The sequence below is a fragment of the Brugia malayi genome, assembly GCF_000002995.4.
Source record: "Brugia malayi strain FR3 genome assembly, contig: Bm_v4_Chr1_scaffold_001, whole genome shotgun sequence".
In the NCBI taxonomy this organism is placed as follows: Eukaryota; Metazoa; Nematoda; class Chromadorea; order Rhabditida; family Onchocercidae; genus Brugia; species Brugia malayi.
The window spans coordinates 12,525,262-12,539,522 of NW_025062475.1; the positions used below are offsets into that span (position 1 = coordinate 12,525,262).

General features: G+C 31.3%; 2 protein-coding genes across 5 annotated transcripts; one reads left to right on the forward strand and one right to left on the reverse strand.

The window, feature by feature from the left end:
• Nucleotides 1–120: 120 nt before the first annotated feature.
• On the reverse strand, nt 121–3,004 carry Bma-pelo-1 (the record flags this gene model as incomplete). Of its 4 annotated transcripts, XM_043077647.1 has the most annotated exons (8): nt 121–282; nt 542–748; nt 951–1,160; nt 1,270–1,371; nt 1,488–1,595; nt 1,972–2,188; nt 2,439–2,570; nt 2,964–3,004. In XM_043077647.1, the coding sequence occupies 8 exons, from the start codon at nt 3,002–3,004 to the stop codon at nt 121–123; spliced, it is 1,179 nt and encodes a 392-aa protein (XP_042933581.1). The 4 variants fall into 4 exon arrangements, with proteins under 4 accessions (XP_042933581.1, XP_042933582.1, XP_042933583.1 ...); XM_043077648.1 differs by lacking the exon at nt 951–1,160; XM_043077649.1 differs by lacking the exon at nt 2,964–3,004 and having other exon boundaries at nt 2,439–2,536.
• A 2,876-nt stretch (nt 3,005–5,880) lies between these two features.
• Bm11995 (Conserved hypothetical protein, putative) lies at nt 5,881–11,691 on the forward strand (the record flags this gene model as incomplete). The annotated part of the gene is made up of 10 exons (XM_043077651.1): nt 5,881–5,932; nt 6,852–6,978; nt 7,360–7,523; nt 7,833–7,912; nt 8,704–8,958; nt 9,261–9,461; nt 9,913–10,007; nt 10,482–10,644; nt 10,782–11,066; nt 11,401–11,691. The coding sequence occupies 10 exons, from the start codon at nt 5,881–5,883 to the stop codon at nt 11,689–11,691; spliced, it is 1,713 nt and encodes a 570-aa protein (XP_042933585.1).
• Nucleotides 11,692–14,261: the final 2,570 nt, after the last annotated feature.

Genomic DNA, 14,261 nt, shown 5'->3' on the forward strand with positions numbered 1-14,261 from the left:
GATCGTGCAGAAAATATACATTCATATTTATAATATTTATCTGAAAGATTGTTTAGCACATGTGAACAAAAGTTATTACTGGAAGCAATTTTATAAAAACCGTCCGGTGAAACAAATAAATTAATTCTTGATATTGTTATCGTCTTCACTATGCTCACTGTCGGACATTTGCTCATCTTCCAGTTCGTGCAATGGAAATCTTAAAACAGCAGCCACGCCACCCAGTGCGCTAAGTTGCTCACCCGACACATGCATTGACGAGAATATCAACACGTTCGACCCCTACAAAATTGTTATAGCGTAAGAGAAATTGATCGGATACCCTTAACTGATCTAATGAAACACAGAACGCTATTGGCACCGACAGTGTTTTAATTAGAGATAGAAAGTTGGTTGGTTTAGAGTGTTATTGGTCTCCTTTTCAGAGCTTTGAGAACATAGTGTATTCAGTTTGATAAATTGAGAAGAGTTAGCTGGAGAAATGAACTTAAGGCTTTTGATTTCAAAAAGACTGGAAGTCCCACGAATTGTTTCAACTTGCCTGTTCTTTTACAGACTCTGCCAGTTCAACATACTTCCTCCTTAGCTGGATATCATTTGATCTAAACAACGAGTCGGATAGCAACAAGGTGTCGATAGCAAGCTGTTGGTTAGCCATCAACACGTGCTTATAACCATAAAAGGCACGCGATGGATCAGTTGCCATTAGCTGATAAAACATGTCAAGTGTCTTAACTTCAACTTGAGCCTGTAATAAGTAATGATTTGCAAATAACATCCAATCAATATTTTCATCGATTAGTTAAATCTGTTAGCTTAGATTCGTAATCCTCATAAGTTCCACACATGTGTGCATTGTCAGTCTCTAAGTTTTCCAAGAAACAAAAACCCTAAGAAGTCGGGAAAAAGTGTTAAAAAGAAGTCGACCACTTTACTGTCATAACACTTACTTTGGTATCGGAGAGAGCGGTTGCCACACTAGGATTTGACAGCACCTCTTTAAGTGCATGTTTAAAGCCACTGCTGGCATGGACAAGTAAAAATTTGCTACGACTTTCTAAAATCAACTTGTTCCCATGTTTGTCGGCATACTGCATCAAATAATTAAGAAATTGTTCGTTGAGAAAGCCACGGCTAGCTATCAATACACATTTAACTATCTAAAATTTTTTTTTAACTATCTTTTAACTATCTAAAATATAAGATGGAACTAATTCGCTGGAATGAATGAATGAAATGTTTCGAAAATTTTCGAGAGAAGTGACCAACCTTCATGTCCACATGCCTAACAAATGCCGTTGCAATAGCTTCATAAAAACGTTGTATACCCTTGTCGTGATGACTTGAAAGACCCTTCCTTTTCCTCGGAATCTAAAAGCATTCTGCAAACTTATTGGATATGCTAATTAAATTATTTCAAATTGCTATTCACATATATATTCACTCAATCTTTATTTTTAATTGCAATGCAAAATGATGTTACCAACCTGCATGTCAATTTTTGCCTTGACGATGGTCATCTGCGCCGTCACGAGGCATAAATTCGCCAAACCCTCATGCATTACAACAGCAGCTACATCAGCAGTTCGGGATGGCTAAATCCATAAATTAAGAAAAAGTGAAGTGGAAATCTATATAAATGACAATATAAAAACTATAACGGGGATTTCATATATTTTGTATGAATGAAACCAAGAAGAAAAGATATGTAAGATGGAAAAGAATGGTAACTCAAAAATGTGTACAGCTTTGGAGATCTAACTAGTACTGGTATCTGAAACATAAGTATGTTGTATAATAGCTTACACTGATAGTTTCTTACTGCACGAAATACTAAGTTGTATGATCAAGATTAATGGAAGAGCTTAGAAAAGTTAGTTAAACATGGCCCAAATAACAGCATAATTCATAGTTTATATTAGAAATTTTTACAATAACAGTTTTATAGACATTTACAAAGTTAAAGCGTACATCAAGTGCCAAGTCCAAGCGATCCAAATCTATCGAATCCCATTGTGGTTTCCACAATTTGAATTTCTTCCCAACATCGATATCCAATGTATGGTACTGTCCCATTTTCACATGTTGGTTCTCAGCAACATTTCTACCTTTCAGGTGCAAGATGCAAGCTATGGGATCAAAATCAACGGTTTCAATGGAAATCGATAAAACAGTATGCACCCGCTGGCTGAAAAAAATAAATCAATATTTTGGCTTTTGTAAATTTGGGTGAAATCTAAGTTATTATGCAGACAATAGAATAAATAATAAGGTCAATTTTTATGGAAATTACCGATGAACTAAATGAAGAAAAACGTTAAAAAAAAATTTAGAAAACTATAAAACTAGGTTTATTAATTCACCACTGATATAAATATTGGAAAAAAATCCAATCAGTAAGTCTTTTTTGAATTGAATACAAAGAATTAAAAGATTACCTGTATGTACTACCAGTGTTTGATTCCGTTGTAACCTTTCGAACTGTTGTACATCGGACTCTATCACCAACACGTACTAAATTATAAACATGCCACATATCCTCTGCTTCATCACATGATATTGTCACCTCTCTGCAAAAATGACTGTCAGATTTATTCAAGAACTATCTGGGAATTATTAAAACAAAAAACAATAAAATACGAATGGAAATCAGACAGACTGTATGGTACTTACCTTCGAAGAGTATTAAAAGAGAAGAGATATCGGGAAAACCACAGGATTTGAAGAAAATAAATCTCGATGAAGAGTAACTCATTCTAACTTTGTAAACAGAAATAACAACATTATCAAATAGATATTACATGTTCAGAAATAGTGCTGCAGATTGTTCAATAACCTAATTTAGATTTATATTCGTATCAAGTATATCAACAGTGATGATAAAAAGATCTTAGTGTTGTAGATCAAGTGAATGCATATATGCATCTAACCAGACAAGTAATCGAGTTATCAATAACACAAACCCGGCACCATCTTTGTCGATATTTCGTTTGAATTGTTTCATTTGTCCGCGTCAATTCCTGATTAATCTTCATCCACAATTCTAAAAACATTTTGTCAATTAATTTAGCGAAAATATTTCTAGTTTTACCTCTAATTAAACCACTTTTTCATTCGCCTGTCTAAAAACATCATTTTGATTTTGAAGAAATTCCAGTTTAAATTTTCAAGATTGTATAATTTCAAAGTAACTTTCATATAGCGTGTCACGATAATACATGAAAAACTGTATGACAGGAAAAATAAAGTATTTCAGAAATGCTACCACAGTCTCCCGTCTATTCCCTTTTCACATTTTCTCTTACGTGCTGTAGACAAAAACGAAAATCTAAAATTCCGATATGATCGTTGGAATTCCTGATTAGTTGATCAATCGTATCAGAGATGATTTTAACTGATAACATTAATTATATCAAGCACTTGATTTTTTTCTAAAAAATAAGCTAAACAGATCTGATCCATCCGTCCCAGACAACTATCTTGCATTTAATTGAGTCGATCTAATCATTCACCCAAAAGAAATACTTTCATTAAAATCCAACTTAGACAGAACCAAAAAAGAAATGAACTCAACTCTCAAACTTCTCTAAGCTTTTTGTCCTGATAAAGAATGAAGAAGAAAAGGGTGAAAGTTCAGAAACTCAGTGTTTGTCACTTCGATGTCGCCCACTCCGCAAAATGTCACCACACCAGCCAATTCACGGTGAGATTTCATTCTGCAACTGCTCACTGCCATTTCCATTTCATAACGGCCACATTATCCGAGAGTTTCCGTCCGTTAATTTCTCGCTTTCCGTTTCCGTCGCTGACATTACGTACACCTACCTATTCACTAGCTCATACGTATATCCACTTTCGAGTTAGAGGAGCTATTCACACCTGTCTCATCTCTACCTGTCCATTATCTACAGACATGACGTACACCTACCTATTCACTAGCTCATACGTATATCCACTTTCGAGTTAGGGGAGCTATTCACACCTGTCTCATCTCTACCTGTCCATTATCTACAGACATGACGTACACCTACCTATTCACTAGCTCATACGTATATCCACTTTCGAGTTAGAGGAGCTATTCACACCTGTCTCATCTCTACCTGTCCATTATCTACAGACATGACGTACACCTACCTACTCACTAGCTCATACGTATATCCACTTTCGAGTTAGAGGAGCTATTCACACCTGTCTCATCTCTACCTGTCCATTATCTACAGACATGACGTACACCTACCTATTCACTAGCTCATGCGTATACATACACGCACGCACATACACGTACATACATATGTGTAAATACACATACACAGCAGAGCGTCATGTGAGATGTCGCATAAACATGGGACACTTAGATAAGTGACCTGTAACCTCTGGAGCAGTCATTCATTTACTGACATATCGCTTATCTGTTTTCCATCGTAATCGATTGTCTAAGTGTTGTTCTAACTATCTTAGAACGAGTAGCAGAAATATTTAATTTTATTTTAAATCCAAAGAGTTAAATATCAAAAACAAACAAAAAAAAAAAAAAGTTTCATTTGAAGAGAAATGTTGAATTAAGTTGAAGGAATGAATTAAGTTGACCTAATTTTAATAATGAAACCTAACTAATTTAATATATTCCTGGAAACATTGTATTATCCATCCTGCATACATATATCTAATTAATGGCTAAAAGGAGTGACTCTTTGTTAGTATGAAAAAAGAAATTTTGTTTTCATTTTGTTTCCAGAAGTTAAGAAGTGTTAAGTAATGTTGACCAGAGGATCTGAACTGTAAGATTTTCAGGATGCTTTCTGAGAGGAACATCTAAAGATAGTATAACACTGTCGTTCAAAAATTTAGACGGAAAAAATTCAATTTAATAATGACCAATCAAATTAATTAGCTGTTGTGATATTTAACTAATTATATATATATGTGTATTGGTATATATATTATATATTTCAAATATTTTCTGAACTTTACCAACTTTTTCAACCATATGTTTATTATTGTTGATAATAAAATTTAATTTAATTAATCGAAATCAATTTGCAAATTGAATAAAATCTTTTCTACAAAAAATTCTAAGATAAAAAGGTGCAGTTGAAATGGTATAACTATGGAGAGCGCATAAATTAACGAATTTATCTGTTTTTTTTTTTTTTTTTTTCGATTTGGAAATTATGGCTAATTATGCATTTTTTGTTTATTGATATATGTATGTATTTTACTGGAGAGACCTTTTTACTCATTCATAATCTGAACAAATTCCAATTTTTATACATCGTTTTCCTATTTCTTTATTCTTCTGCAATTCTATTTTTCGTATTTTTGCTTGCAGAAGAAGAAACTTTCAGGAATGAATCTGTTTAACTTGAAAGTTGTAGAATTTGGCACAGATTTAGAAAAAATCATTGTCCTCCATCTAATGAATGAGTCGTGAAGTTATGAGAGTTTAATTTTTATTTTTATTTTTGATTAGTTTCTTATTAGTAATACTGATATTGTTATTACTGTTATTATTACTCCTATTACTCATGTTATCATTATTATTATCGTTTATAGTTATTATAACATTTAGTGTTTCTTTGGTATGTTTGAATACTTTGAGCAGCAACAGAAATCATCACTAGGATCGCTTACTTCGGACAAAATTTGACTCGAATTTGTTTCTTGAATTTGCAATTAATATTATTCCATTCTCTCATCATTTTAATCTGATAGAGCGGTTCCTCAATATACTTATACATATTTTAAATTTTAACTGAAATCTATTCTTACGGGAAGATACAACATTTTGTTTGTCTTAGATAAACTATTAATTGCACTGCGAGTTGTTTCATTGCAGTTTTTAAAAGTTTGAAATTGCTCAAATTCTCACGGGAGGAGAGAATGACGACATCACGAGGATTCATCAATATGCCACAAACAATATTTGACAAAGGTCAGTTGTTTACAGTTCATGTACATGTGATCTGGTGCTTATTTGTTAGCTTCAGAAACAGTTTTCAAACGTTATTTTAACTTTTTTTTTTTTAACGAAACGGAGAGTTTTTCTAATTCTGCTTTAAAATTTTCCGTTTTACTTCTTTTGCGTGTTGAAAAAAATTTGCTAAGACTTTCAGAAATGAATCTGTTTAGCTTGAAAGTCATAGAACTTGACATTAAAGAACAAATTAAAATTTTTATTTCCACCATGAAGTCTACCAAAGTTTAGCGTAATTAAGTACTAATATAGTTTCTCTATAACATATGGAAAATTTTTTAGGAAGTTCTCGAAAAAATTAGCGTCTTGATGAAATTCTTTCCTTGATATGCGTCTCAAACTTAAACAAAAAAAAAAAAAAAAAAATTAGATTTAAAAGTTAATAAGAGTTATAAATTCAAAATTTTACTCTTTCAAGTTGAAAGAATAAGCCAAGCATGAAAGGAGAGAAAACTAGGGTGAGAGCAATTAAATTAAGTGCTTATATTCTTTTAACTTTTTGTGTATTATTTCATTCCCTTTCCGTTAATATACACAGCAGAATTAACTCATTTATTGTTATTTCGGATGGCGAAGAATAGATATTTCTTAGCAACGAAGACTTCTTCCTGTTTTCGCAAAAATTACTTTATTCTATCAGAATCATTCTTTACCAGTTTGTATCATGTCTAAATTTTCACTGGATGAAATTTCAATTTTAGTTATAGTACTTTCTCTTTTTACATTCATAACATTTGAATCAAGTGAAGTATTCACTTAAGCAGGAGATTATCAGTTTCAATTTTTGTTGAATAAATTATTGATAATTCATTCTCATTACCATAAAGAACTTATAGTGATCGATTTTGATCAGTTCTAATCGAATTAAAATTTTCAGCTGATAATACAGACTTGGATATAAGCGATGAGATGGAAGAAGTTCGTGAACTGATGTACGAATTAATCAAAACAAATTTTTCATCGGGTGTTATGGTAGAACATTTAGCGAAAATATATAAGGAAAGGTTAATGAATTTCGACTTTCTTTTCTTTTCATTTAAAGAATCTTTTGCAATTTAACAATTAGCAAGCTCTTCGCTTTTTCATTAGCTTCCTTTTTCAATTATTAGGATGGTAAATAGATTTCCATAATATATAGCTGAGAGTTAGTATATTCCATTTTTACTTTTTTTAATCCTTGACTTCCATTGAAAATTTATTTTTAATCGTTTGCTATTTAATTTGCAGTGCATTTTTTCCACCTAAAGTTTGAGGTGCTTCGAAATAATGTTTTCAAAATATAAAATAATGTGGTGTTAACATTTATAGCTAATTTTTACCCCATTTATAGATTCCGCATAAAAGTTTAAGATTAAAAATGTTTTTGACAATATGAATTTTTGCAGCTATGAAACGCGTGGTTTAGGACCGTTGCTTCCAGATAACTGGCTTGACCATATACGAGTCGCAGAAGAATTTGAAGTCGTCAATCGTGGTCCAATTGCAATGGTTTATACACGTCAACGCGATGCACCACCATTTATTATCGAACCGCCTTGTAATTCGTTAAGTAAGTTTATAGTTTTTTTTTTTTTTTATAGGGATTTCATTTGCTGAAAATAAATTTTGACTAGTGTATTCGGCTATATTTATCTCTGCTAAAATCCTATGCTCCAACAAAAAATTTTGCTATAAAAAGGCTTCGTAAGAAATTAAATTTGCTTGCGTTTTTATTTAGTGAAACTTTCTAGAGACATTTTATTCTAAAGTTTTATCCAAAAATTTAAATTTTGTATTCATAAAATTTTTTTAAATATTTCTATTAATCAGTTCTATAGGAAATTCTCACTGTTATGATGTTTATTTTTTTTTCTTCCAGATATAACGAAAGGACTTGCATCGCCTAAAGCAAAGGAAGCAACTCGAATTAGGCTTACTGATCGAGAATTGGCTCAGCAGGTAATATCCTATATTAAACAAAATTTTTCCTTTCAGAAAAACTATTTTTTATAATTTTACATTAATTCAGAAGCTGTTTGATCAGCCTTTGTTATTTTATCACGCTTGATAAGCAGTCGGAGGAAGTTTTTAATAGTATGTCCTTGTTACTATCGTAACTCCGCAGTGTCGACAATAGCTTTATTCTTTTACGATATCGTATAGTATTTATAAAATAAAAGAGATGAACAAAGTGACCAATTTTTTTTTTTTTTTTTTTGGAAGTTTTGCTTTCACTGTTATTTCTGTTGATATACTACAGTTTGTTGAGAGTTGAAAAGAACAAAGCTTGCAATACCAAAAATTAAGGCAAGACAATGGTTTTCACTATCCGGATGATGTTTACTAACCATTTTAGGTAATTGCGATTAATTTATAGACCTCTACAATATGTGGACATTCTAAGTAGATTTGGTTTCTAATAGGGAAGTTAATTGAACAAAGAGCTTACTATAGAATATAATTTTGATTGCCCGATGACAAGAAATTAGTAATAAAATCGGGAGCAACTGTCAACGTGTTAAGCAATGTATATATTCTTTGCTAATACATTACAACATTCTAGACAATGTCAATAACTTAGTTACAATTGGAAAAAAATTTATTGACCGTTGTGATTTTAGCCTGTAGAAAAAGACAGTTCACTTCGTGGTTTTAATAATAATTATAACAGCCTATGAATCATTCAGTAATAATAATATTAATAATATTAGTAGTGACGTATGATTTCAAGTTTTTTGGATACATTTCAGATGAAATCGATATTATCATTCGAACCGATCATTTGTCCGTCAACAGTAAGCGTTATTGTGATGAAATGTGATGAGGACTCGGATGATATCTATGTACAGTTGGCCGGTACAAAAAATAATTTCGAACTGCTGCGATCAGCAATGAATTCTTACTACGAAGAGCAATCTTCTGGTGATTCGGTGATAGAACCTGAGATTGGTGGTGTTTACGCAGTTCGCGAATCGGATGGACATTGGTATCGGGCGTTGTTGAAAGTGAGTAAAAATCCGAAAACTGTTCATTCATCAGTACAATCAATTCGTTATAGTCGAAATTTATAGTTGGTAGGAAATTGTATTATATCCTAAAAAAAACTATAATTTTTTAGAAATTATATCCTAAAAACGTGTTCATTATTTTTTGTATTTAGTAATAAATCCTATGATGGTAAATTTTATACAAGACTTTATTTTAATGAATGAAAGTAGAAAGAAAAATAAATTCCATTATTATCATTGAATATAAACATTTATTTCTTCTTCTACGCTTTTCTTTAAAAGAAAAAAAAAACAAATAGGTTCCTGAATATTTCACATTATTGGATAGCGGTCGAATAGTACACGTGAATGGTGCAACGATTCGACGTCTTCGTGCGGAATATGCTCTCCCAAGAATATATCCCATTTATGCGTTCATTATTACTTTGGACAAAAAGTGTGATAATGGTCCATCGCTGTGTATTTTGCGAACTGCTTGCCATACTCAGCTTCCGTTGCCGGTATAACTTATTTCGAAATCTAAGTTGAAGCTTTAAATTTCAAAAAACTAGACGGAATTAGTGATTAAAGCTAGCTGTAGGATCAGTAAATAACATATTTATTAATTTTGGTTCGAACGTGCATCTTAATTAGCTTATAGTCTGCAAAATATTGGTGAGTTGTAAATTTAATAGTTTATTACAAAATAGCGCTTAAAACAATAAATTTTCTAATTCGTTTGTGCTTTAAGTTGCTGGAAATTCGATTTTCTTTCTGTCATATAGTTCTAATCACTTCTCAAAATGAGTAGTAAATTAGATTGAAAATCTAATTTTTTCTGGACATTTGACGCGTAAAAAATTTTGATCTTCTCTTCCTGCTTTCAGAAGTTATCAGTAAATGAGGTGATGTAAAAGAAAACAATGTATACAACATTTTGTGTTCTAACTTCCCTTGCGTTTAGCTTTTTAGCTACGATTCATATCCGCTTATATCGAAAATGGTTTAATAAAATACAATGTTCAAAGCTCGATTATGTGGATTAAGGACCGGAAAGAATACGAGCAGTAAGTTTCTTGAAGAAAATTTTAAAGGTTATTATGACAAAGCATAAACTTCATAATATTTTGAATGTAATTGCTTGCTTTTATCGTCATGCTTATTCAATTGAGTTCCCATATATTTTTTTTAAAATTTCCTAGGTAGGTTCTTCATTGATTCGAAAGAAAAATTACGAGATTGAATGGTATATAAACAACATCTTCGAGATTTTGGTTTTTCGTGCATGCCAAAATATGAAAATATTATATATAGTATTGAAAGAAGTTTTAAAATGAAGTTCAGAAAATTTATCCGTTTTTTAAGCACATATCAAGTAAATGGGATATTTGTTCTTTCTTTAATTTGTTTTGTCCGAATGTAAATAGAAGGATAATGCTATTGTATTTATGATAAAATGAAGGATTTGCAGTGATAGATAAGATTTTCTCTATTAAATATAGTCGCTTATTTAAGATAATATTTTTTGATTAGAATTACAGGAATGTGATAAGAGTAATACCGGCGTCGCCGCAATATCCAGTAGCCGTAGGAGGAGTGGAATTAGTTGCCATGGAGTTGAGCGAGATGCCGAAGAAACGCTTTGCTGCACATATTTTGACTGTATTTGATGCTGATAATATCAACATACGACAATGCTCATTTGTACGTTTCTCGCTATAGTATTTGTGTTTACATCACAGTCAGCTATTGTCTTCATATGTTGCTAAAAACATGTAATTCGAATGGAACTTTTTTGACTCAAATTTGCACAGTTAAATTAAAATGATTTTGTATTTTAGGATCCAATCCCGGACTACATAACCAGTGCAGTGAAACGAGATTCCTTAGCTCAACCATCACCTCCACCATTCAGCGAGTTAATACCAGGGCGTTTCTATGCTGCGAAATTGCGTCCAGATTCTAATTGGGAACGTATACAGTTGCTTGGTCCAAGCACTGTTGACGCTGATTGTTTTCGTGTCTATGCTGTTGATATTGGCTTATTCGGTATTGTCCGGAAGTCAAATATGCGTCATCTAAAAACTCCAAATGGACTACGTAAAATTTTGATGGCGAAATGTAAAGTTAGTTTGATTTTCTATTCGGGTAAGCGAGTTTTTGACTCATAAACTTAACCACTTTGAATTACGTTGCGTGTTTCATCTTAGCAAAGGTAAATCCTTAGTAAAAAAACATTTTGAGAACCGGAACAATATTTTTTACCTTATGACATATACGATTTGTTCAGTTTTCAGTTAATGGATCCTCTTACCGTTGTATTATAGTTAATAGTACATTGTCACTATTTAAAGTATTATCATATTTTGCTAATGCATATTATGTGCAATTCACATATGTATACTATTTTTTCATATGACAAGGTGCATTGTGAACATTTATCTTTGATTTACCTTTCAGATAGCAGGAATTAAGCCGAAAAGTGGCGGTGATGTATGGAGTCGTGAGAGTCAAGCAATGATATGCAATGTATTGACTAGTGCAGAACATATAGAAGTGGAACCAGTCAGCGACTGGGAGTTATTTGGAGATCCAGATTGTATTATGGTACCGTTTGCGACAGTAAAGATTTTCGCTGATGGTAAGAGTGTTGATCAGATGATCGTTGAACAAGGATACGCGCAATGCAGTGATGATAATCTTTCTGTATGTAATCAGTATTGCCAAAAATCGCCGATGGTGATCAGTTGATGAATGGTTGAACAGGATTGTGTTCAATGTTATTCAGCGGTAATACTTTCTGTGCAACGCACCAGCGCCCTATATTTAACGCACATTTTGATAATTGTCATTGGCCAGCCGCTTTTTGTAATTTATAAATTTTATATAGGAATTTTTGTCCCTAATTTTCACTAGTGAGGTTAGTTACAAAAATTTCAAAGATTCTAAAGAATTTAATTTTTGGCAATACTTGCAGAATTTTGCAAACATAGTTATTGTAGTACGGAATTCTGTTCTACACATATTCATCCAACATGAGACATGTTTAACATACAATTGTAGTTGCTGGCTTCAATATGTTGATTCATTTTTTTTTTTTTTTTCTCTTTTCTCTCTCTCTGTTTCTGAGATTTACAATGCTGTGCAAAAGTTCTCCTATACTATAAAAGTATTCGCATAGAAAAGGTTGTACGATGTCCTCTCAGTGAAATCGATAGGACCATTCGATAAAGAATGATCGTAATAAGATTATGTTTGAAGTCTTATTTCACATTTTATTGCGTTGTTTCTATTAATCTAGTTACTTCTCTGTCTTACTTACAGTTTTCTCTTCTTTACTAATTGCGATAACTATAAGGAATCATTAGAAGGGAATGAAATGAATATGAATTAAAATTTAGCGAGCTGGAGGAATTGCTTTCAAATCCATAACACAACATATTGCTTAAAGGAAATCCACTATTTTATTGCTGGGACTGTAACTTTCGAAACTGTTTTATTGTTTAAATTCAATATTTTATATTGTATAGGTAAGCAATTTTCAGCACTTAGAATGAAATTTTGATGGAAAAGATTCCGAGAATTACTACTACCATACTCTTTGATCTGTCAGAAATGTGAAATTATCGTATTACCATTCGATCTCATCATTCGAAAAATTTCAGTTTGCTTTTTTGGTTTGAATTTTCAGTTCTTTTTTAGATCCTAAATAAATAAATAAAACTTTTATGATAGTCTTTTTCAGTGGATGGAATGGTATGCTTTTTTTCATTTATTCTATACACTCATGGATATATGCATAGAACTGTGTCTGATTAATTTCATCAAATATTGCTTGATTTCTGAATAACTACTCAAGTTTTCCTTATTATTAGTTTCGAAATTTCAGATGTTATCGAGTTCTTTTCTTTGACTTTTTTTCTTATTATTTAGCAAAATTAATAGAAACATATTTATTTTTTGTTAATGAATTCACTTCTTGGTATTTGCAGATATGCCGGTCTTCGTCTAAATTTCAAAATTTTAAGTTAACTGAGTTTAATTTGATAATTTCTATGTGCTGGTAAATTTTACATCATATCATGCATTAGAGGACATTTAAGTGATATCGGATGGCTCTGCAAGTTAAGAAGAAGCGAAAACTTTGTTCATTGTTTCAGTTATTTAGAAATATTTCATTCATCTTAAATTTTACGAAATCTCATGCCGTGTGCCTACTATTCTTTTCACAAATAATTTTATTATTTTCAGTAATTGTTTGATTCTTTTTGAAGTCAAATTAAATATTAAATACTGTGTTTTGCTTTTATTTAGCTAATAATAATCCTGGTGGGAATGGGTAAGACTAAACAATAATAGACATAGTTAAGTATAATCATTAAATAATTGTAGTCAAGTGAGAGAAACTTTACATAACATAAGCATAAAGAGAATATAACAATAATGCCACTTGAATGAAATCACTTAGAAGAACTGTCGATGTTATGTTTCAAATTTCAATTTAAGATAGAGAGGCTTGAAATTCCTGACCTGACGTATTGTTGAATTATATCGCTTTAGATAATAATTTTCTAAAACAGGTAATGATTTCTTTTTTTTTTTTTTTTTTTTTTTGTCACATTTGTAATAATATAGTTAACAATTTTCTAAAATTTGATCACTATGTTTTTCCAACTTTTAGCTTTCGCTTCATTTTTGCTTTGTGTTTTTTTCATGACTCATAAGTTTATTCTTCGCAAATTGAAATCAATTTATGAGTTTCATTGCTTTTTGTAATCAGTGTAGTAGGTGCTTTTTATTTCTTTCTGTGCATAAATTGATACTTAAGAAAGTTTGCAACATATTCCTGAGATCGTTTTCATTCTTTTATTTTTAACTGCTCTTTTTCCATTCATTTATCGATATAATTAGACAAATAATGTCGAGAAAAGGAATGTTTTATTTGTATATTTTGTGGAAATAGTTACATTTGGGTATTGTTAAATCATTAAAAATCATTTTAAAAATGTGATAAATATGCAAGAATCAAATTGTTTGTTCAATTCTTCCAATTTTTCGTTTTGTATATAGCAACAATATATTATTTATTGTTCTTATTTTATTCGAGATCTATGACGTACTTCATTTTAACTCTACCCGAAACATTCTATTTTAATTCTAGAAAGCTCTATGACATTTCTTGGGTTTCAACTAACTGAATAAATTTGCTTTTCATTTATAAGATTATTAAAAATTCATAGAATATTATCCTGAATCATTCCTGTACTGAAGAACGTGAAGGAAATTAATGACCATTGACATTTGGTAGTGCTGATATTATA